General features: G+C 43.6%; 2 protein-coding genes and 1 long non-coding RNA gene across 7 annotated transcripts in view; 2 read left to right on the top strand and 1 right to left on the bottom strand.

Annotated features, from left to right (window-relative positions):
* The window catches only part of rgs12a (regulator of G protein signaling 12a), a 38,027-nt gene extending 24,486 nt beyond the window's left edge, over positions 1-13,541 (top strand). For both annotated transcript variants that reach the window (XM_084691702.1, XM_084691703.1), the window contains exons 16-18: positions 398-509; positions 736-1,320; positions 12,736-13,541. In XM_084691702.1, coding sequence (XP_084547828.1) covers positions 398-509; positions 736-1,320; positions 12,736-13,055 — 1,017 coding nt within the window. In that variant the 3' untranslated portion in view covers positions 13,056-13,541. The remainder of the gene's footprint in view (positions 1-397; positions 510-735; positions 1,321-12,735) is intronic.
* On the bottom strand, positions 349-21,369 carry LOC146222236 (uncharacterized). The gene is made up of 3 exons (XR_014746756.1): positions 19,976-21,369; positions 9,516-9,862; positions 349-461 (listed from the first exon to the last, which is right to left on the bottom strand). It is a non-coding gene; the product is annotated as an uncharacterized LOC146222236 (long non-coding RNA).
* Positions 13,948-22,985, top strand: hgfac (HGF activator). 4 transcript variants are annotated; one of them, XM_084691706.1, is made up of 15 exons: positions 13,948-14,025; positions 14,254-14,349; positions 14,454-14,517; positions 14,958-15,051; positions 16,230-16,303; positions 16,545-16,688; positions 17,008-17,139; positions 17,903-18,013; positions 18,524-18,698; positions 18,985-19,079; positions 20,161-20,410; positions 21,148-21,287; positions 21,861-22,001; positions 22,246-22,385; positions 22,679-22,985. In XM_084691706.1, exons 2-15 carry the CDS (start codon positions 14,296-14,298, stop codon positions 22,847-22,849), a joined length of 1,785 nt encoding a protein of 594 aa, XP_084547832.1. In that variant the 5' UTR covers positions 13,948-14,025; positions 14,254-14,295; the 3' UTR covers positions 22,850-22,985. The 4 variants fall into 4 exon arrangements, with proteins under 4 accessions (XP_084547832.1, XP_084547831.1, XP_084547833.1 ...); XM_084691705.1 differs by lacking the exon at positions 13,948-14,025 and having other exon boundaries at positions 14,030-14,349; XM_084691707.1 differs by lacking the exon at positions 13,948-14,025 and having other exon boundaries at positions 14,030-14,349; positions 20,164-20,410.
* Positions 22,986-23,171: the final 186 nt, after the last annotated feature.

The raw sequence follows: 23,171 nt of genomic DNA on the forward strand, positions 1-23,171 counted from the left end.
TTTCTGGACACATTTATCGCCAAGCAGCACTGTTAACATTCAGCCAGCTTAGGGGCTTTGCTCTATCGGTTCTGCTCTATGGCTGTCGGCTTATAACCCCTCACTTCCCTGCAGCAGCGCATGGCTCCAGCTCCTCTCCAGCCGCCCTTGCACCGTTGCAGAAAGGTCTCGATAGTTGTAGTTCCATCGTTTTTCTTTTGTTGATGTTGGATTCAATTCCTGATGTCCCCCCCCCCCCCCCGCGCCTCATCATCGTCCAAGGCAACATCCTTAGCAACAGAGCGTTTCTGTACGTCCGTGCAGTAGTCACCGCACACAAATACTTCCCCTCCCCCCGCACACCTACACACAATCTCCCCACCCTTAACAGAGTGCTTTGTTATTGTTGCGTCTGCAGGGAGATGAGAGGTCGTCAGGAAAGGACTTGTCTCTGAGAGCAAGTGGACCCGACGCATCCCTCCCTGTGGAAAAGAGAAAGCAGAAAAAGATTAATATAGACGAAGCGGAAGGTAATGCCTGGCCCTCCTCTCTTTCTAATCCGGTTCCTCCGCTTTGCATCACCTCGGCGCTAACTTTAGTACTTCTGCCGCGCCGAAAAAGAGGGTTTTATTTGCTCGGGAAGTGAAACGCTTTGCATGTGTCACCGTCTAATCCCCTTCCACTCACAGTGCTCAGTGGGATATTTGACGGGCGTGCCAGGAAGAAATGTGAAATGATTTCTTTTTTCCGCCACAGAATTCTTTGAGCTTCTGAGCCGCGCGCAGAGTTGCCGAGCCAACGACCAGAGAGGCCTCCTGTCCAAAGAGGACCTTGTTTTACCCGACTTCCTCCGCCTGGCCCCTCCCTCCTCCGCCTCGGCCGACCTGGCCTGCTCCACCCCCACAGCCCTCAAACAGCCCCAGGGGGCGGGCCGGGAGAACGGGCTAGGCGGGGCCACCCGGGGCCCCCTCAACGCCAACCTCCGCTCCGAGAGCCTGGACTCCTCCCTCAGCTCGGGAAGCAACGGACACTCAGGGGGGCGCCGGGCGCTGTTGCCCCTGCCCCGACACCACCACGGCCCCTTCGGCGGCGGCCTGTCGCCCATCCCCCGGCCCTCGGAGCCCCGGGCGGGGCTGCTGCTCCGGACCCTGGAGGAGGACACCCATGCCGACCTGACCCTGGTGGGGGAGGGGGACATCAGCAGCCCCAACAGCACCCTGCTGCCCCCGTCGCCGGCGCCTCCACCCTCCCTCGAGGTCAGCTTGGCCGAGGCCAACTTCACCCCCCCGTCGCCCTGCTCGCACTCGCAGGCAGCATGTTGCGATGGAAAGTCCCCCTCAGGTATTTCTACAGCGTGAGGTGCGGGTGTGTGTGTGCGTGTGCGTGTGCGTGTGTGTGTGAATGTGGGGGGTTTGACCCATTCCAACAACTCCGTCTATATTGTCTCTGATGCACTTTACGATGAAACAGAATTCTTCATTCACCGATTTTTTTTCCAATGAAAAAAGGATCTGCTCATCACTCCAATCATTTTTTTATTCAATTACTTTTACACGGATTGTATATAATGATGTATAAATTGAAATGAGGTACATTTACTTTGATGTTTTTCTCACACCACTACATGGGATGTACTAACATCATTTGGGTTCTTTAATGGTTCACCTTGAAGACTTGAATTATGTTGGTCCATGTCGTTTGTGAGGATTTACATGTGGCAGACAGACAGTGCCCATACTACATTATGTCTTGGCCTGGCAAATTCATGACATAAACCTATAATATAACCTGAATTATCATAAGTGACTGGGTTTCCACAAAAGATTTGCCGCTTTCATTCCTGTGAAGGCTTTCCGTCGGCATTATGAGTGTACAATTATTTTTAGAGTGCCGCAAGTGTTAGTTGAAAAATATTATGATTGTCCTACTTGCCTGTACTTTCATTTCTTTCATTCAAAATGCTGTGTTTCACTCCCTCCCGCCCTCTAATCAAGTGCAATTCAACAGTGTCTATAGTAGACATAGTTATTGTCCCTGGTCACTCTCTTCAATCTAATGTCTGTTCTGTGTCAGATGTTCGTGTTCAAACAGAGGTGATAATTGTGCAGTCCGCCCACTAATAAGCTCTTTTGGAATGGGGACATTGTTGAATTGCACGTCATTCTCCATCTAGATCATCCCCCCTCCTCCCCCTCCCCCCTCCTCCCCCTCCCCCCTCCCCCTTTGTAGATGCCTTTTTTTAGATGATCATGCCAATTAATTCTGTATCCGTGTTTGACTGGATGTAATAAATGTTAGAACTGAAATCACACCGTCTGTCTTCTTAAACGTTTGTTCTCCCTGACTCCCTTCCCCGCTCCCACGCCTTCCCTTCTTCCACTCTCCTACGCTCGCTCTCTCTCCTTCGCCTCATCTTGTCTTCTTGCACCCTCTAACTTTCCCTGAAGCTAATTATTGTTCGTCTTCTTCTCGTTGCCTCTTGTTGTTGTTGTTATCGTGCCTGTATTGTGTGTACGTTTGTGAGAGTCGTGTCTAGTGTGTGTTAGTGTGTGTGTGTGTGTGTGTTTGGAACTGATCCTCATTCTGACCCAGCTGTGTCCTGCTTGTGTTCCCGCTCATTGTGACGGTGTCATTCCGTCCAGTCTGTCCTGCGTTCCGGCTCAAGGCTTCACCTCTCGGTGACGCGCCCCTCGGCTGGGCTCGCTCTGCCGAACTGGGACTGTTATCGGTTCCACAGATGGATTTCATTTTGAGTCCGCTCGCCCCCCTCATCCCCCCCACCACCACCCCGCGCTTTGAGTTGGAGTGTAGCCCAAGGTGAACAGTTTGCAGGGAGTGGAGCGCGAGTCTCCCAAACAGGATGAACGCTAACGACCGTTCATCCAAATACATTTCCAACAGAAACATCCAGGTGTAGCAGAGAGTCCACAGACAAAGCATGGTACCATCCACACCTTCCCCTACCCCCGACAAGGGAAGGGTCCTTCCCCTTTTGTCCTTATCTCCCAGAGTAGGAGCTTCAAATTCCTGACCCAGCATGGGGTCAGGAACAGAGACCATGGTCTCACATTGTCAGAACAAAAGGAATTACTTGAAGGAACTTACTTGTGTGGACTTACAAACATTTTCTAAAGGACTACATGGCTCATGGACACTAATTCAAGGACAGTAGTCGATGTGTTAGAATGTGTTTGTCTCATTTACCTAGAACGTTGTTAATTGATGTTTGATTATAACTTCCCTTCAGGTATAGTTAAATCAGTCAATCTTGGTATCAAAATAATTGTATCATACTAACAAAACCAGTTATGAACGTTGTATTGTTATATTCTGAAGTTTGAGCATTCCATGGACATTTGAGATAATGGAACTCAAAACTATCAGCCACTTCACACCTCTGGGCAGGTCCCAGGACAACGCCCAGGTGGAAGTAACTGACCAATGAGAGAGGTCACCTTCACAGGGATGACCCCCTGTTCTTTGGGGTATTTAACCCCCAAACGTACAATCACCCCTGCTTGTTCGTAGGATAAACTTGTGGGTGAACGCGTCACTCTCTAACCTATTCCTCTTAACCTGCACCTTCACTGAGCGCCCGGAACTTTGACGAGAGATTCCGATTCTGTTCGTTGGACATAACGAACCATTTGACTCCGTTCTTCAAACCGACAAAAGTAACTGCGATTTGCAATATTTCTTACTTGTGACATATTGGCATGTTGTGATTGAATTGTTGATGTTTGATTGTATTCTACAAATGATTTGACTTAATCATCGTTAGGTCAGTTTCCATTGATCGTCCATTGTTACTATAAAAGCCTCTTCCTATCTCTACCTCTTCCTCAACTTCTCCCCTCCCCTCCACACGCGCTCTACGCAACCATTGTGTAGCGCGCTCTCATTAGAATTTAGGCCTACTGTACTGCTTTAGCCCAACTAACCCATAACTTGTCTGGTATGTGTTCACTATAATTACAATCTCTTAAATAAATCATTGTGTATAATACTCGCTTATGTCTCACGTTATATGATCTGCTCTACTTTCATAGAATTTACTACTTAAGATTAGACTGATTATTACGAGTGCTATTATTCGATACTATTAAACAAGGTTTCCTCTGTCCCTTTCACGAATCAGAGGTGGTGCCCCAAGAACTACTATACTTTATTAGAAATTAAGTATTACTAATCTTAAACGAGCAAACCACGCTACATACTGGAGCCCCGTGCGAGGCTTTGAAACAGATTGAAACGAGCGATTTATAACTGAGATTTTCCGTCTGAAACAGAACCCACCCTCCCACCCTTTTGGTTAAATAAACGTCCGTTGTATTTAACTATTCCCCAAATAGCTACAGTTTTAAACACTGTTTGAATACTGCGCTGTGTACTGACTACTGATTGAATTGGCTTTGTCGTGACAACTGAATGTTTGTGGTTGCTATCTAGCTTTGAGCTAGGATTGAGCGGAGGTACGCGCGTGCGCAGTGACACGGCGTCCCGTTTCATTTCATTTTGTAAATTTGAAGGCAGCGCTTCCAAGAGAAGGCATAAGAACCTTTTGACGGGTCGTAACCACTACTTATATTGGTACCATACACGCTTCTGAAGGTGTATCTTAGTAGTGTTTACTATTTTGGGTTAAGCGAATTAACCTTGCAACTGTTAAGTTGTTCCATGTCTCGTTAGGAAACAGACATGCGGTTTAGTCCTACAGGACTTTTATTTTGAAAGAGACTTAAGCGAATTCACTTTGAAACTGATAAGTTGTTCCGAGAAACAAACATGCGGTTTAGTCCTAAAGGACTTTTATGTTGAAAGACACTTCGCAGTTCTCTACTAAGCTATAGGCTTCAATATTGTTAAGCAATTGGCCATTGATTAACATAGCTTTTTAAATAAAGCTTCACTTTGTTTTGCTTGTAATTCAACATTAATGTAAACACTCAACTTTCTAGAATCAATAAAGTAACAGTAAAATAATTATTGAGACAGTGGACGCTGCTTATTTAAGGACTTTTATTGTTTGCTAAACCGGAAATAGTTACGCTTCGTCAGCAAAACTTGTAATTTGATTTCATTCCGCGCACTTAAAAGTGGAAAGTTGTCAGAATATCGGCGCTGTTGACCATCCTGAACTGTAATTCTATTTACCCCTCATCAGTACCAACTTTAACACAGTCACTAAATAATAATTAAACGTAAAGTGTATTATTTTTAGTTTGCCCACTATATCTGCGAGCAGTCCAAAAGGACTTTTGTTTCGAAGTAGCCAAACAACGCAGCCTACTGCCACAAATTGTTACACAATTCTTAAATTGATAAACCCTAGCTTTCGGAAAAGCTTCACTGTTTTACATTCAATTCGACATTAATGTAAAGCCTTGCCCAATTTAAAGCTACATCAAAGATGCAGCAGCAATTTGGTTCATTATCTGTGATTTGATCTGCCAGTTAACCTTAATATTAATTTTAATTTGAATATTAATTTCACTTTTGGATTGCTAATCTTTGAATATTAATTTCTGATTTTAATTAATATTATATATTTTTTTTATTATTATTAATATTTTTTAATTTTAAATTTTTTTTTTTACAAAAAAAAAAAAAAAACACTACAAACTAAAGTGCCTAAGAACTTTACCACAATAGCATTGTGCTAATAACCTCAATTAGCCAAATACATCCTTAGTTAACTAATCATGTCTCACCTCACGGAAGCTGAGAAATTGATGGCCTACCTATCAGAGAAAGAAAACCCCAAATATGTGGAAACTCTGACCGGTCTACCGTTTGAGGAGATCGCCAGGAAAACCCTGGAAGTGGTTGCAGAAAATGTGGGTCAAACATTGAGCAAGTCCCAAACCATCAAATGCTTATCCAGCCTCGGTCTCAACTATGCTGCCCAACTCAGGTTATCAATTGCGGATGTCAAAACACAATGGGCACAAGCTCTTCGAGATCAAGAAGATGCTCTCAAAGCGACAGAAAGTGAACGACAGCGCCGAGAACAATTGGAACAAAAAGCAAGCGACCTGGCTGGAGAACTGGAGAGTGCTAACACACAGCTAACGGAACAGGAAACACAACTGATACAACAGGAAATAATCCTCAAAGAGGCCCTCAAAGCAAGAGAAACAGAACAAGATCGACGAGAACAAATAGAACAGGAAGCCAGCAGCCTAGCCGAAGAACTAGAAGACGCTAAGACTCAGCTAACGCAACAAGATAGCACCCTCAAAGATGCCCTCGAAGCGAAAGAAGGTGAACAGTACCAAAGGGAACGACTGGAACAAGAAGCCAACTGCCTGGCTGAAGAACTGGATAAAGCTACAACACAGCTGTCGGAACAGGAAACACAGCTAATACGACAGGAAATGACCCTCAAAGATGCCCTCAAAGTGAAAGGAATAGCCAGGTCAAACAGAAGATGGATTGCAAGTGAAAATAGTGAGTTCAACATCACAGGCTTCACCCAAAACAAAGCTCCAGTCACAGAAACACTCTACTTGAAGCTAACGTTCGGGGAAATGTCCCTAATCCACCCCGTCCATGTTTCTCCGCTTGAGACCGAAAAACTGCTGATTGGACACGATCTACTCAACAGACTGGAACCCCTCATTGACTTCAAACGAAACCAGATGTGGACCAACGTCAAGAAGCCCTATCCACTGCCTCACCCTGAAGTCCACAACACAGTCTTCACAGTTGAAGGGGGGGGACATCCTACGTCTGATCCACATATCTCAGAAGGAGACTCGACCCATGGACTAGATGGCCACTCCAGACCGCCCCAGAGCTACGCCACTCACTCATCGAGACACACAGTTCGAGGAAAATCAGCACTCCGCAATGACTGTCGGCCATCAGAAACCCACCTGCGACGAGAAGTATCACAGGTCCAAAAGAAGTCACATGATGCCAACTGGATGAGAGCGCAGAAAGTAGGAAGACCTACTATAGCCGATAAGCATCCCAGAAGAGGCACCCCAGCTGTGACAAAATGGCGCAACCCCCGGAAGAAACCACCGGACAACAGGCAATGCACAGAGCCCTGGCCTGGCTTTATACCAGCAACCTGACCCTGTCAAACTGCTGAGGAAACAAGTGCACAACAGGTGCCTTGCCCAAGTGCCTCAAAGTTCACAAAACTAACCTTCCCTTAAACCAAAACAATAGCCAAATACCGTCACAAGACAAATATGGCTCCACCAATTTACCAAAAATAAATAAATCGGTACCAGACACCCAACATGACTGACCACAATAATATGCTACAATGCCTCATGAGCAAACTACCCTGGCCCCTTACAAATACGACTATGACTCCAGGAAGTCAAAGCCCACTCCCACTTTATTATTTTGTATTTCTATTTTTATTTTTTTATTTCTTTCTCCTTTCTTTTTCTCTTTCTTTCCTTTCAATTTTAGGCATAGGACCTTAACCTAGAGAAACTTATTAATAGGACCTAAGTTAGCCCCATTGATTCCTGCCTTGTTTAGAGTCCACTCATGCCAATGTGTCCAGTAGAAATGCTATCGTACTGTCGTGTTTGTCTTTTCTCTGCTCTTCTTACGTGCCAACAGCCCAACAACGTCGAGTCATCGGACGTTGCCAGCAGGGGGATATGTAGCAGAGAGTCCACAGACAAAGCATGGTACCATCCACACCTTCCCCTACCCCCGACAAGGGAAGGGTCCTTCCCCTTTGTCCTTATCTCCCAGAGTAGGAGCTTCAAATTCCTGACCCAGCATGGGGTCAGGAACAGAGACCATGGTCTCACATTGTCAGAACAAAAGGAATTACTTGAAGGAACTTACTTGTGTGGACTTACAAACATTTTCTAAAGGACTACATGGCTCATGGACACTAATTCAAGGACAGTAGTCGATGTGTTAGAATGTGTTTGTCTCATTTACCTAGAACGTTGTTAATTGATGTTTGATTATAACTTCCCTTCAGGTATAGTTAAATCAGTCAATCTTGGTATCAAAATAATTGTATCATACTAACAAAACCAGTTATGAACGTTGTATTGTTATATTCTGAAGTTTGAGCATTCCATGGACATTTGAGATAATGGAACTCAAAACTATCAGCCACTTCACACCTCTGGGCAGGTCCCAGGACAACGCCCAGGTGGAAGTAACTGACCAATGAGAGAGGTCACCTTCACAGGGATGACCCCCTGTTCTTTGGGGTATTTAACCCCCAAACGTACAATCACCCCTGCTTGTTCGTAGGATAAACTTGTGGGTGAACGCGTCACTCTCTAACCTATTCCTCTTAACCTGCACCTTCACTGAGCGCCCGGAACTTTGACGAGAGATTCCGATTCTGTTCGTTGGACATAACGAACCATTTGACTCCGTTCTTCAAACCGACAAAAGTAACTGCGATTTGCAATATTTCTTACTTGTGACATATTGGCATGTTGTGATTGAATTGTTGATGTTTGATTGTATTCTACAAATGATTTGACTTAATCATCGTTAGGTCAGTTTCCATTGATCGTCCATTGTTACTATAAAAGCCTCTTCCTATCTCTACCTCTTCCTCAACTTCTCCCCTCCCCTCCACACGCGCTCTACGCAACCATTGTGTAGCGCGCTCTCATTAGAATTTAGGCCTACTGTACTGCTTTAGCCCAACTAACCCATAACTTGTCTGGTATGTGTTCACTATAATTACAATCTCTTAAATAAATCATTGTGTATAATACTCGCTTATGTCTCACGTTATATGATCTGCTCTACTTTCATAGAATTTACTACTTAAGATTAGACTGATTATTACGAGTGCTATTATTCGATACTATTAAACAAGGTTTCCTCTGTCCCTTTCACGAATCAGAGGTGGTGCCCCAAGAACTACTATACTTTATTAGAAATTAAGTATTACTAATCTTAAACGAGCAAACCACGCTACACAGGCAACCGTAGACTGCAGTGACGCAAATCCGACGCTGTCGCAAGATGCAGTCGTTTACGCCACACACCCGACAGTGGTAGTTTTTTTTGTGTGTGTGTGTTTTTTATTTTTTTTGTCTTGCTGGTGTTCAGAACCCGATAACAGCGCTTTGAATCTCTTGAAAAGATGCTGTGTGAACAAGCTATAAAAGGAATAAGTTCCCGGGGATGCTAGAACGACATCTTCACACGCTCCTTTGTAACTCTGCTCATTCTACTGACGCACATGGAAGCAGACTTCAAAGTACACAGGTTCAACGCGGAACGACCAAACATGGTCATCCCTGCCCCATATGTCTGTGGCCTGTGTCAATAGATATTTATGTGGCGATTACATGTGTTCAAGATGATATGAGAAGGACGAGTCCTCACAGCTTCACACTGCTCATCTGCTGTGGTTGCTAAGCGCATCAGCCTGATCCCTCCACATCGGAAACCATGGTAACGGGGTTCACCTTACACGGGTTTGCCGAGCTATAGATAAAGGCTGTTGGCTATTGTTTTTTTGTGTCTCATGCGCCGAAATAGAACTGCGATTATGTTTCAAAAGCTGTGTCTCTGTTTACCTAGCTCTCCTGTGCTCCGTGGTCCTACTGGTAGGGCATTTGGGGACACAGTAAGAAAATAGTCCCTTGAGGTCATCACTGAGGTATAATTACTCCTGACCTTTACAGGACACAAATACACACAGCATCGCATCAATTATTTCAGGCACAGTGGCACAGTAATACATGTGTCTGAGTTATTACACAATGGTGTTTTAATTCTGAAAGCAAGCTGTAGTTGTGGTCAGTAATGCCGGCACTGTTTCTATTCCCCTGCCTTTCCCCGTGGGAAGGGTGACATTTTTTGTTTGTTGGGAATGAGCATCTCTTTGGCTCCTGTTCGGACTTGTCATGACTGCTACCATCTGCTGGAGAGATAATTTTTAACAGTTACATTAGAAAAGGAGAGACAATCATATAAAATCAACTTTGGCAAAGACTTGTGATCCTTTCAGGTTTTTTTTAATAAAAGCACATTTTTATAGAAATGGAATTGGCAAGTGGCAACTCATTTCTGATAACTAACCTATAATGTGTAAGTGTAACTTCCATGCACAAATTTACAACAAAAACAAAACAAAAAATATATATACATAAAAAGTTTTAGATGGTTAAGTCTTGATTCTTTATAGGTAATCCGGTATCAAATTGCTTTCTATACTTTGTACATCTCTCTTTCTGGTTCTCTTTAGTTTGCGTTAACACTGGCCACTAGAGGGTGATAGGATATAGCCAAACCCTCAGATCCCATGCTGTTCATCTCTATCAACATCTACAGCCGATTGGATTTGCTGATCTGTCTGTTGGCATAAATGTTCTTTCCTAAATTTTTCTCAGACTGATGAATATATCTTCATTAATTGTACATCATTGCCTGGTGATTCTTTCCCCCATAAATCTTTATATGCGCCAATGCAGTGATTCCAATCATCTTGAAATGGAGTTTCATTATGCACCAACTCAAGTTAAATGTTCTTATGAAGTGCCTATGATTCAACCCAATCAATCTGATGTTCATTTAATATCTCCACACACAGTACTTAGTTTTAGGCTGATATCCACATGCTAATTCTCCATCTGTTTACTTGAGTGAACCTGAGAGACCTTGTTTCTCTAACTACCCCCGGGCTCATTTCACTCTTTTCCTTGCTCAGTTTGGCTGACAAATCTGAAATCTGGGCCCGGGTGACCCTGAGCAGTCTTATCATCCATCTGGCTGCCGGAGGGGCCTTCAGGCAGAACCCTGTCTGACTGGGTGGACAGCTGCTGGACCTGGTCCAACCTGGCCCTGGAGGGACCTGGTCTGTCTGAGCCCGGAGCTACGGCCAATTGATGAACCAATATGTGCCACTGGAAGACTGCCCACAGTCCTGCCAACCAGTGCCAAGATGAGGAATGTCCGTCTCAGCCCTCTCAAACTCGACATTTAGAAGAAGCGTTTATTTATCTTGCGGTGGGGGACGCACACGCACGCCTTGACGGAGCGGCGACACAGAACAAGCACGTGCTGTAGTGTCGACTGTCCACCAGAGGAATTTGTTCTCTGGGTTTGAAACAATCTGTTCTTCCTCCAAGGGCAGCCAGGAGCAGTGGGCCGCCATATCAGTGGCACCCACAGATCATGTCCTCATGCCCATGTCAGAGACAGGGCAGGGGGGGGGGGGCGATCTGTTCTGCATGTTTTCGTATGTAGGGTTCCTTTGTGGGGGAAACCCATGTGAGCACAGGGGAAAACATGAGCACTCCACAAAGAAGGGCCCGTGAGATGCACCCACAAGCCTGGGGAGAACATGCCCCCCCGGTGCTAACAGTGCCCGGGAATTGAACCTTCTTGCTGTGAAGCGGCAGTGCAAAGCACCAATGCCCATCTTATTGACGTTGTTTTCAACGAGCAACATCAAACGCACGTGCGTGATCAAACAGGAGCGCAGCCCAGCGGATAACTCGGTTGAAGATTCTACACATGCAGCTGTGTTTAGAGAAGGCCCTGAAGTGATGAATCATCGTCGGAGGAGGTCAGAGGGTGCATCGTTTCGAGCGCTGGGAGTCGTCTAAATATAAGTCACGGCAACACGGTACCGGAGTTTTCTCTGTCATCGGAACCGTGAGGACACCATGTCAACAGATCCGGCGTTGGCCTTCCTGTTTGCTCACAGACGCCCACTGGAGAGGTTGTCAGTGGTGATTAACACGTCTAGCACTTGCCTCTCCTCCGCGTAATGTCAAACCCACCTCACCAGTTTGTTCTTGAGGTCACTTCCACACATCTTGTGTGCTCAGTCTTTTAGCACAGGAAATCCTTCCGAGTATCACCACAGGCGATTGACAGGCACTGAAATAGCTTGAATTGACATAAATGCCAAAAATACAGTATGCACTGACTGTTCTTGCTCATTCTGTTTTTAAGAAGACTCAATAAAAATAGATAGAATAGAAAAAGTTCTACCTTACAATATATCAGAATAAAACAAGTCAGATCAAATTGTGTGCAAACATCAATTGAGCTTACGTTTAACAAGCCTGGACAACAATCATCTGAAAAATAAAGTCAATGGGTGTTATAATTGAAATGTATCCAGTAGGTTTAGCTGACACCCTTTTGTGCCTTTTAAGCCATGCAGTCTCACGGGAAGGCAAGCACCACCTTGTGATGAGGGACAGTATTTCTTGTTATCAGATAAAAGGTTCTTTTGCGCAAAGTCCTTTTAGGTTGGAGTCCATCACCATGCAGAATACTGAGTGGCTTTTTTAATTTATTTTTTTATTTGGCGTTTTCAATACAGTGGATATATGTTAACTCTTCAAGGCTCAAATCTACAATAGGGTTGGGAAGACTTTTTCTTATGGTTTTTTTTTTCTTCCTTTTTTCCGGTGTCTTCTTCCCCTCACAATGTGCCCTATGACCAAAAAAGGCCATCTTAGCTCCAACAGCCGGCAGCATTCAGTAACGTATGAACCTGCTCTGGTGGAACGATACGATCTCTTAAATGCATTGGTTATTTATCCTAGAAATGTGGATGGCAGTTTCCATTGCGTAAAGCCATCTTTGAAGCCATCCTCCTGGAGAATTCAGGATCCATCGCTAAATTCATGATGTTTGTAACTGGGCCATTGTTAATGTCTCACAGCTGGGGTTGGATGCTTATCTCCGTAATGAAAGAGTTTAGCATACCTTGTGAAAGTCTTTGAACCCAACTACACATCTCCTAATGATCTGCTCTCCTATCTTTTTCATATACAGAGGGAGGAACAGATGAATGCACTCCCAAAAGAGGCCCACAAGAGGCCTCCAAGAGGCCCCCGTCCCTGGGAGCCCTGCCTTCGCAGACAGCCACCGAGGTGATGGACGTGGAGGGAGTTCGTCTGGAGGAGGGGGCGAAAGAGAGGCCTGATCGAGCCCAGGGAGAGGACTCAGAGCTCAGCCTCAGCTTTCAGGGCTATGCCGCCGAGCTTCGACAGTGCCAGAGCAAGATGAAGAACTCCCAGTTGCCCCACAGCGTCCGAAATCAACCCGAGGGCAAGGAGTCCCAGGCAGACATTTACAAAGCAACCATCGTCTGATCCTGGCAGTCCCTTGCCTGAGGTTTCCATGCTCCGTGTCCTTAGTTGAAAAAGAAAATCGAATAAATGATGTGGACATTTCATTGAAGAAAAAATGTGATTATGATTTTCCCTCCAAAACTAAACTGTCATGGTGATGGATATTGTGCTTTAGAACATCATATTCTGGTTAATGTTTAGCTGCTGATACAAGGTAGTAACGCATCAATGATTCATTTTTACAAAAGTGACACTTGACAACACTTCTCATGGTGAGTTTGGTCTTTCTGCAGTGACCCATTCCATAAACAGTACAGGACAATTCCTAGAAAGAACTTTAAAAGCTCCTAGCATTGCCACTTTATAGATTGTTCCAATACATTAGTTGTATTTCTTCTTTTATTTAATGGTGAACTAAATATGATGGCTGGTCTGTAATTTCTAATGTGGTCTAGCTTCATGTTTAGTTGTTTAAATTTCACTCAATAAAAATCATGTCTTACTCAATTCTGCAAGTGGTGGTGTGGCAGGTGGCCGCTTGTAATTTATGCTGAGCACAGTCAATTTTGCCCACAGATTTATTTGCCTATAATGTTACATTCCACACTTGCTTTTTTACCCTTTGGTTGACTTGAGGCGGCCAGATTTGTCAATAATTAACGGTGGTATAAATAAGTGAACAATTTTGTTTAACTGGATCCCTTTTGCGCCTCTTAAAGTGATGAACTGTCTATAGTGAAAATAGAACCTCGCTGTCTTTTCCCACGGCATCTATTGACGAGTTATTTTGAAACGGGTGAAAATTAGAGCCCTTGTAATAAGGGTGAGAAGCAAAATCCTGCCACAGCACGCCGCACTTGGAATGTTCACAACTAGAATCGTTCGGCGACCAAGCCTGGGGAGAGGAATCCCGCACCATCATCACCCGCCCTCGTCAAAAGTTACTTTCCATTACATCAAACATTTCGGCTCTTCACAAACGTGAATACTAGTACGTAGCTGGGTCCTCATACATTCTTGGAGAAAAAACTTTTGGGGTGTAGTGAGGGGCAAAACGAAATAGTCACTCATGACGCAATTGTTTTACTTAAAACAGTTTGACATTTCTGGGGACAGGATCATTCTTGCTGGATTTCCCACGTTCTCCATGACCAATACCAGCCTGAGAATCGGGGAATTGACAGATGTAACGTGACAACGTATATATAACTCTTGTCAGGTTATTAACTCCAGCCCAAAACGAAGACCGTACCGGATTTTTATGATGGCACACATTATGTTACTCTTACTACCCTGTGTTATGAGTGCACGGACGGTAAGTTATTTTAACAGACAGTTCGATTGGGGCGCATGAAATAGACTTTCCGTGGCAATAACACTTTTAACACTTGTGTATTTATCAATTTAACTTTATTCCAGCGACTGATACCACCAGGATATGAAACCGTGAGCACGAGAGATTCCAACATGGATAATCATAAAGGTAAATTCGACTTTAAATACCATATAAGCTATTTTAGCATTCTCCCTCCAAAACTGTATTTATAACGGTCCATATTATGTCCATCAATATGTGCGTGTGAAGCCCCCATATATACCTTCAAAACAAAACAGATTAAGGTGTATTTAAGCTTCCCCTGCACAGGGCTTCTTCATAGTAATTAACTTGATGGGTCCAGGCTGGAACCAGTTATACAATCAAAGGATTCGTTGTGTATGAGGCAAACTTCATATCTTTACAAGTACATTTGCTTCAAACTGTCCTTTTTAAAGTAGGCTACCCTTTGAGTCTAAATCAAAGCCTACTTTGATCACGGTAAATTATAAGAATTTTTTTTAATGTAATTTACATTCTGGAACATTGAATGCTTTTGAAAACATATGTAGGCCTAATTCTTGCTTAATTCCCCCCCCCCCTCCCAGTCCTTACTGTACAGGGGAAAGAATGTAAATTCCCATTTCGCCAGGGTGGAAATATTCATCATCACTGCATTAACATCAGTTCCTCCAAACCCTGGTGAGTTCTGTCTGATTCCTACCGGCTGTTCCTGAGCTACATCAAGTGTTTTGATTACACAAACACATCCCTTCACCACATGCACACACAGCACAATGTTTCCATGATTTACTATTACTCCCAGTGACAATTCTGTTGACACGAAGGTCTGTATCACCACACTTTGATCACACACAGTATCTCACTGCACACTATGTTCTTCAATGCACTTAAGTAATTGAAGTGTGGAAAGTAAGCTGTGGCACCAAAGTTTAAATTCGAAACCCTTTCTGTATTGCTCTCAGACACAGCCAATGACACACTTTACCACAGTGCTGAAGGGGCAGTACTCTGCAGAATTTCCTTAAATTGTGTCAATGGTACTTATTAACTTATTTATAAACAGTTGTGCCTGATTGCAACCCTATTACCAAGATGTGTTACCATTAGTTTAGAAAAGGTGTTTTGATAATACTTGTATAGATGGCTGTTTAATATCTTAGTTTTAGTGTTTTATCAATTCAGATTGTAGCTCAAGTACCAATTTGGCTTTCAATTTGAGTAAAGATCCCAAATACTTTTGAACAAAGTTGTTTGTGTGGTACTGTAGAGCAGATCCACTTAAACGTTGGCCATGACAGGAGGAGTGGGTGTCTGCTAGAATCAACAGCTTAAATGTAATTCAGTATAGCTCTTGGTCTCCTCATCCCTTCCCACTCAGTGATGAAGAAACAGCTATTTATGATATTGGCTCATTCTTAGGGTGTGTGTGTGTGTGTGTGTGCGTGTGTGTGTGTGTGTCAGTACCTGCTGCTTCTGGGATCTCTCAGTATCCTCTTGTTGATCTGTGTAGTCATGGAGTTTTGAAACCCAAGCGATTACTTTTCCAGGGTGTGGATGGATGATATGTAGTTGACATGACGAATGACTCATATGACTTGATGACATGACCAAACTTATGTTATGAAGTTTGTTTTTCAAGAGGTTTCAACCACTCCCACTAAATTAAAAGCACAAACATTTGAAATGTTTTGAAATTTCCAACCCGCATGTGACTTACATAGAAAGGCTAATTTAAGTTTCTTTTGAATTTCCTATCAGGGTGAGTGAAAGCATTCAGTGATGTCATCATGTCAGTGATCTCACTCCTTGATCCAATGGACCTGCATGACAGGAATGTGTTTGTTTCCTTGTCCAAGGTGTTCTCTCACGCACAACTTTGACCGGGACCTGCTTTGGGGTTACTGTGCTACTCCGACAACACAACCTACAGGTACTTACCAGTTCAACTCAAAAAATGTCATCGTATTCAGTCAACAAGGTAAATCAGACCGGGGTACTAGCTTTTTGCTATGGCTCTTTGCTACGGAGTGTTCTAAGTGTTCTGTTCTGTAACTTAAAGTGACTTCCACAACTGACAAGAGCCATACATAAGCAACAATCACTCCCTGAGTTCAATTTGTCCAAGGGATTTCACTGAATGGTTTGTTGTTTGTGCGTTGGTTTTGTCCTAGTTTTTGTTCACTCGTCCAGAAGGTTTACAGACCTGTGCCACTTGAACCCCTGTCAAAATGGCGGTGTCTGCACCCTGGGGCCCCACAGGCTCTCGTTCGAGTGCTCCTGTCCAGAGAGCTTCACTGGCAGGCTTTGTGAACTGGGTAGGTCATTTTATATACAGTGTATAAGCCCACAGCTATGCTCCCGACTACAGTATAGCTGGTTTTGCTGAACTCTGCTGGCTACAATATAGTTTAGTATACTCCGATATATTATCCTATAAACGTGTATACCGTGAAAAGGTTTCCCTTCTGAATTGCACTGCTTATGCAAGTTCAGTTGAAAAAGACAACGTTTTGTCCATTGTTGTGACGAAGTGTTGAGGTGGCTCCCTAAAGATTCCGCTTTTGCCTGCTCCCTACCCACTCTGCTCACGTTTCACCAAACCCCCTTTTATCTCTGCCTTGCCGTCTTTGTCAGAGAAGTGCTATGAAAAAGTACACCTGAGATATTATGACATCGGAGAATCCTGGGGGAGAATTCACCTCCGGAATGTGGAGCAGTGCAAATGTGTGGCTGGGCAGATCTCCTGTAGGAGCACTCATTACACAGGTGAGTTATGTTGTGGATCCATTGTCACTTGGACCCCCTGCTGTTTAAAATGTTTTCAAACTTTTGCTGGCTTTTGTTGGAAAGTAAAGAGGAACACGATCCTCCGCACCCTGTGAGACTAGGCTATTAAACCTCTGTGTGTTTTGCTGAAGATCCCAGCATAACTCCCACCTCAGATTACCACTGAACCCTCTGAACTCCCCTTCTCCTCCTGATGCAGTAGAATAAAATCTTCGGGGCTGAAACCAAAGCACATTGCCGCATGTTAACAGGGATATGAAAGGAGAGGGTTTTCACAGGCTTTGATTCCCTCCCCATGGTTACAGCCTTGCTAGGAATAAAAGGGAAGATTATGTGACTCACAGTGACTCAAGAGTGCTGTTTAGGACACACCTTAAACGAACTCCAGGTGCTTTCATCTCAATGGGGGGGACATTCATGGGTCTTCAGCATATTCCCTTGATACAAAGGAGAAGACTCTTTGGTGCGCTATAGACTCCTGTCATGGGATTGAGGGCATGAAGCTATACAAACAATTTACTTTCAAAACACTGGTGAATTGCCAGATCCAGGCTTAGCTTTTAAGCTGCTGTTTCTGCAAAGTCACGTTCTTAGTGTCTCAGGAGGTGCGATCTATCTTCTCCGACTGAAGCTACAAAGTTACCGCCTCTAAAATCAGGCACTGTCTCACTGTACGATTTGAACCCCAAACCGTTTGTACTGTTGGTTCATACCTAATGTAGCGTGTCTGATTGTTCCCCAGTCTGTCGGGAGAACCCCTGTATGAATGAAGGGTCATGCAGGAGGATCTCAACCACCGGGGAGGAGGTGTGTGCCTGCCGGCCAGGCCATAGTGGAGCCTACTGCGACATTGGTCAGTGGGAGCGCTTCAATCGTTAGCTAGTCTTGTCATTAGCCTTTGTATAAAGAAAATGCCTGCGAGATTAGCATCGTTTAACATGTTGCAGGTGTTGCCATCATCCAGAGATCATACACAGTGGTTGACCTACTTGGAGGGGTACCCAGCAGCGTTTATCTTGTGCTGCCTTCGGGTCACATGACCAAAAGGTTCATAACGAACCATTGTTGTGTTTACCCAATTTTACCCAATACAAAAGAAAATAAAAATAGTTTTATTTTAACCTTCGCCATGTGGGGGGTCTGAGACAGCCCAACGGTTAAAAGAAAATGCTTCACTTTGTTTTTGTATGCGGTAAAGTTGTTGCAAACGACGGTGGGTCACAATGACTGATGGGTCAGAATGACCCGAAGAGAACACGCGGGTTAAGCCAAATCCAATGGAACATGTTTACGTGTGGCGTGAATCGCCGAATCAGCAGTGCATAACATACGCACATTCTGTCGTTGTATGTGTGTGTGTCAGTGCCTGCGGCAGTGTGCTATCATGACAAGGGCGCAGACTACCGGGGTGTGGTGGCCACCACGGTCGCTGGTGCCCGCTGTCTGCCCTGGAACTCTGACCTGCTGCATGACGAGCTGTGTGTTGACACCGTGGACAGCGCCCCTCTCAGGGGTCTCGGGGAACACTCCTTTTGCAGGTGTGTGGACACGTTCTATCACTTTGTTCTGCGTCATTGACAGTTCGAAAGGACAAGCGCCATTGAACCTGGCGACCCCCCAAAACATGACTGTGATCTTGCCAGTCTGAGCTCTTTCGAGCTTGTGTGACAGATTGAACAAGGTCACACTTACACTTCCAATCTCAAAACTGGTGAAGTCCAACCTGTAATCAGGCAATGATTCATCTTGATTGAAGTGTGCTGTGGCATGGACCCATAGGTGGCGTGACACCCACATAAACATGTCCACTGTGTTTTTGTGTAGAAACCCAGATGGGGACAAGATGCCGTGGTGCTACACTCTTAATGCCGGTGCCATCTCCTGGGAAAACTGTGATGTCCCTTCCTGTGTGATACGTTGTGAGTAAATGGGAACAGGAAATAGTGTCCAGTAAGAACTGTTGCAAGGAACCGCTTCAGGGAGCTATTTGGTGGTTATTTTCTTTCAATTCTTGTTCTTTGGCTTTGTAATATGTGGGGAAGAGCAATAATATTGAACCAACCCTTTGATGATCCTCAATGGATCCACAACATAACTCAATCATCAGTCTGTCAATAACTTTGTAAGAAGCTTTCATTTAGTGTCAGAATGATGATACCTTAATAGATCTAGATGACTAAATGAAAGAGATTGTTCCCAATGAATTTTCAAATGATTGAATGCTGAATGCTGTCTGAACTAATGAATGATGTTGTCCTAAGGACAGGTTTAGCTTTTGAAAACTCACCACCATGACCTGAATGCACCAGAACTTCCTTTTAACTAAACATGTCTCCTGCTTTCCTGGAACTAGTACAACCCATGAAATGATTTGTTTTCTCAAAAGATCATTAAAAATATATATATATATTACAATGTCTATGCTAGAGCTAAAGATGTGAGTCAATTTTCACAAACAAATTGTTTGCAACTCTAGTGACTATGCTTTGACCATGGGCCAAATTAAATAGAGTAGAGGCATGAGTCATGCAACATCCACATGTAAGATCAAGTGTTGACAAATACTTAAGTGGTGAGTGGGACTGTTTGAACCGGTTGCTCTGATGATATGTTGCCATGGTTTTCCATACAATCCAAATTCTTCAAGCCAGCTTTCAGCTACTCAACATGGCAGCTAAAGTTTGGTTATTAAACATTCTATACCCAAAGGTTTAATCCTATAGAATAGCTTGCTGGTTATTTCCTTTCCGGGGAGTTTGACCTACTAGTGAAGTCGAAAATGATACGAAGAGGTATATTAGTTGTTGTCTCCTACCGTTATGTAGGAAAACACTGGACAGTTATTGTTGGGGGTTGAATATAGTTTTGCACCAGTAGACGTCTTGGTAGTAGTCCTCCAGTAGACCTTAAATTGAATTGATGATGAAGTCTCTATGGAAACCAATAATCCAAAGTATCTTTCAAATAAACCTTTCTCTCTCCTTTCCCCCATCATTTCAGCAGCACATTCATCTCGCGTCAACAAACTTCCTGGTCCTCCGAAAACCACGCCGGCTAAGAAACCTGTCTGTGGGACGAGTCATAAGAAGAGACTGCCGCCACCGAGGGGACGCATCCTTAACGGCACCCCCTCCCTGCCTGGGACACACCCCTGGATGGCAGCCATGTACATCAGCAACGACATCTTCTGTGCTGGCACGCTGGTCTCCTCCTGTTGGGTGGTCTCTGCTGCTCACTGCTTCTTCAGAAGGTGCTGGAATGTCTGATCCGTATACATCCACATTATAGAATTGATTTGATCTCTAGTCAACTGTGTGTTGATAGAGACGCCATTCATCTAACCATCCATTTCATGCAAATGAACAAAATGTGGTCAGTATAGTAACATAAGCCATAGGAGTTAGCTTAATGAATACATGACTCTTAGTGTTTGTTTGGTTATAGTAACATCACCCTAAAAGCTAGTTTAATGAATATGGTTCCATACAACTTAGGAGTAAGTTTGGACTATTAACTGAGCTGCAGAGTAAGGTGGCTTTTAACTCTCATATTGTTGTTGCAGAAAATAGGACAGACTAACAAGCCGTCTTGATTGACGTCCCTGACTTTGAACTTCCCATTACTGTTTTATGAACAAATACTTTTTTTAGACTCACATTCAGTTCTAGGAAAACCTTAATGTAAATGTTCTCAAGAGACAATTTAAGAGTTTCCCTGGAACATGGCTACTGGACACTTTTTCCTGAGACCCCTATGTTTGACATAGAGACCTTTAGAGAAGTTTACATTAATCATTACTGAAACTGGTGACATGTGAATACAAAACAGCCACTATGTAATGCGTACTGCTTCATGGAACAATTATATTTTTCAAGTTGTCCTTTTGGCATGTTTTCAACTTAACTTTGCTTGGCTGTGTTAGTCACCACTCGTTAGACTGGAAATGTTCAATGATGAAGTACCAACAGTGTATGACGTCTTTTTCAGCCCTCTGGTTTCTAAGATCCGCGTGGTTCTTGGCCAGCAGAACTTCAACGTCACCAGTCCCAACACCAGAACCTTTGGTGTGGAGAAGTACATCTTTCCGAAGAAATTCTCAGTATTCAATCCAACACTCCATGATATCGGTAATGATGTTATAGACTTCTGTTTTCTCTGCAGTGCTCAATGTTTTAATGTGTGCCAACACACACAGTGACACAGACTCGTACATTCCCCTCACCCCCTCAGTCACAAACAGACAAAAACACTCCAGCCTGCCTGTCTCTGGGTGCGTTCTCACAGCTGTGCACTTTGGAACAGCTGTGTTTTTCGTCCTCACGTAACCACACACAGTCATGCGCACACAATAGCACCACAAACGCGCTCTCATTTGGTCGGGATACTTACTGATCATCTGTCCATGCCAGTGGGAAACACTTTGTTCAACTGTTTTCTCTACACAAGTCGAATATTTCTCAGTCGCAGAGTCATTGAACATATTGAATTTTTGATAATGATGTCAGTAACACGTGCTAATGTTTCAGCTAATGAATGGTTAGAAACTTGTCAATTACTCTACTGTGAAATACACTCATAGACATGTGCTTTCACCATCACTTTTTCAAATACAGAATAGATATTCAGAGTTACTTATATAAAACAGTTATCAGAGTTAAAAATGCATTACGTAACTGTTATATTACTTTTCTTTCTAAAAGTTCTGGTCAAACTGAAGAAAGAAAATGGACGTTGTGTGAGACGAACCCAGTTCATACGACCAATCTGTCTCCCAGACAAAGACATGAAATTCCCTGACTGTTACTTATGTAAGATAACAGGCTGGGGTCACATGAATGAGAGTAAGTTAATAAGGAAGTAACCCTCTTTGGTTGTGTCTACATTTGCATGCACAATTTATGTAGATAAACAGAGGAATATGCTTTCCTTGTATGTTTTCTTTCAAGTTATTTAAGTACTGTTCTGGACCTGCATTGCCAATTTTAATCAAGGCCTCAAAACATATCCAACCTTCAAGTTGCCCCGGATTTTTCTAATATGAGAGTTTATTTGTCAATATTGAACTATGTGTCCTGTATTTCACAGAGTCAAACAAGTACTCCAATTTGCAAGAGGCTGGAGTGAGGATCATACCGCATGAGAAGTGCACCCAGCCAGAGATCTACGGCAACCATGTGACCTCTAACATGATCTGTGCTGGGGCAAACTGTAAAGACGCCTGCCAGGTTGGGATGCATGAAAAATGAAACCTCTCTTCAGTAGATGATGCACAAGTGGATATGTTGTAGGACACTAGACAGTAGCCTCCACTGCATACAAATCTGAAGTGTGTAGGATGTAGTTAGGGCATGTACAAATATGGGCACTGCTGTGCTAAGAATTCAGGATGTGGTTAAGGTTTATGTTCCAACGTGTTTATGTTTTGTAATGACACTGCGTGTTGCTGTGTAACTTTGGTTTGTAATGTTAGGTTCCAAGTAGATAATTAATTGCAAGTTTATGTTTGTGTTTCCCCCAGGGGGACTCTGGAGGCCCCCTGGCCTGTGTGAAGGATGACGTCAGCTTCCTTTATGGGATCATCAGCTGGGGAGAAGGCTGCGGCAGGACTGACAAACCTGGCGTCTACACAAAAGTCGTGAATTACATACCCTGGATCAATCAAATAATCAGTCGCAAGGCCAAGTCATAATGAATGAACACTTGATACTTTTATTGTATAGATTTTTTTTGTTTTTTTACTCAAGACTGTTGAAGTTTGTTTTTAAACAACTGTGAAATGAATGAAATTGTGTGACTAAAATAAACCATTACTTGATATAACTTAATGTCCCTACTGCCTGTTGTAATATATTCGTATGATTGACTTGCTACAGTTTCCAAAATAATTATTCTGAAAATGTTGAGAGTAGAATTATTATCCGAAGGCAGGCCCATTTCATGTTCACCTAACAAACTGAAAAGATTACAAGAAACGTTTCTGTAAATATTGTTTTGGGTTTAGACCCTGTTGA

Source organism: Hypomesus nipponensis, chromosome 25 (assembly GCF_054491055.1).
Source record: "Hypomesus nipponensis isolate SF chromosome 25, ASM5449105v1, whole genome shotgun sequence".
Taxonomy (NCBI): Eukaryota; Metazoa; Chordata; class Actinopteri; order Osmeriformes; family Osmeridae; genus Hypomesus; species Hypomesus nipponensis.

What these genes read in the sequence shown, in the direction of transcription:
- hgfac (XM_084691706.1), top strand. Translation starts at nt 14,296, where the DNA reads ATGATGGCACACATTATGTTACTCTTACTACCCTGTGTTATGAGTGCA. An exon ending in GTGTTATGAGTGCACGGACG is followed by an intron (nt 14,350 to 14,453) that starts GTAAGTTATTTT and finishes ACTTTATTCCAG; the next exon opens with CGACTGATACCACCAGGATA. An exon ending in GCTCACTGCTTCTTCAGAAG is followed by an intron (nt 20,411 to 21,147) that starts GTGCTGGAATGT and finishes CGTCTTTTTCAG; the next exon opens with CCCTCTGGTTTCTAAGATCC.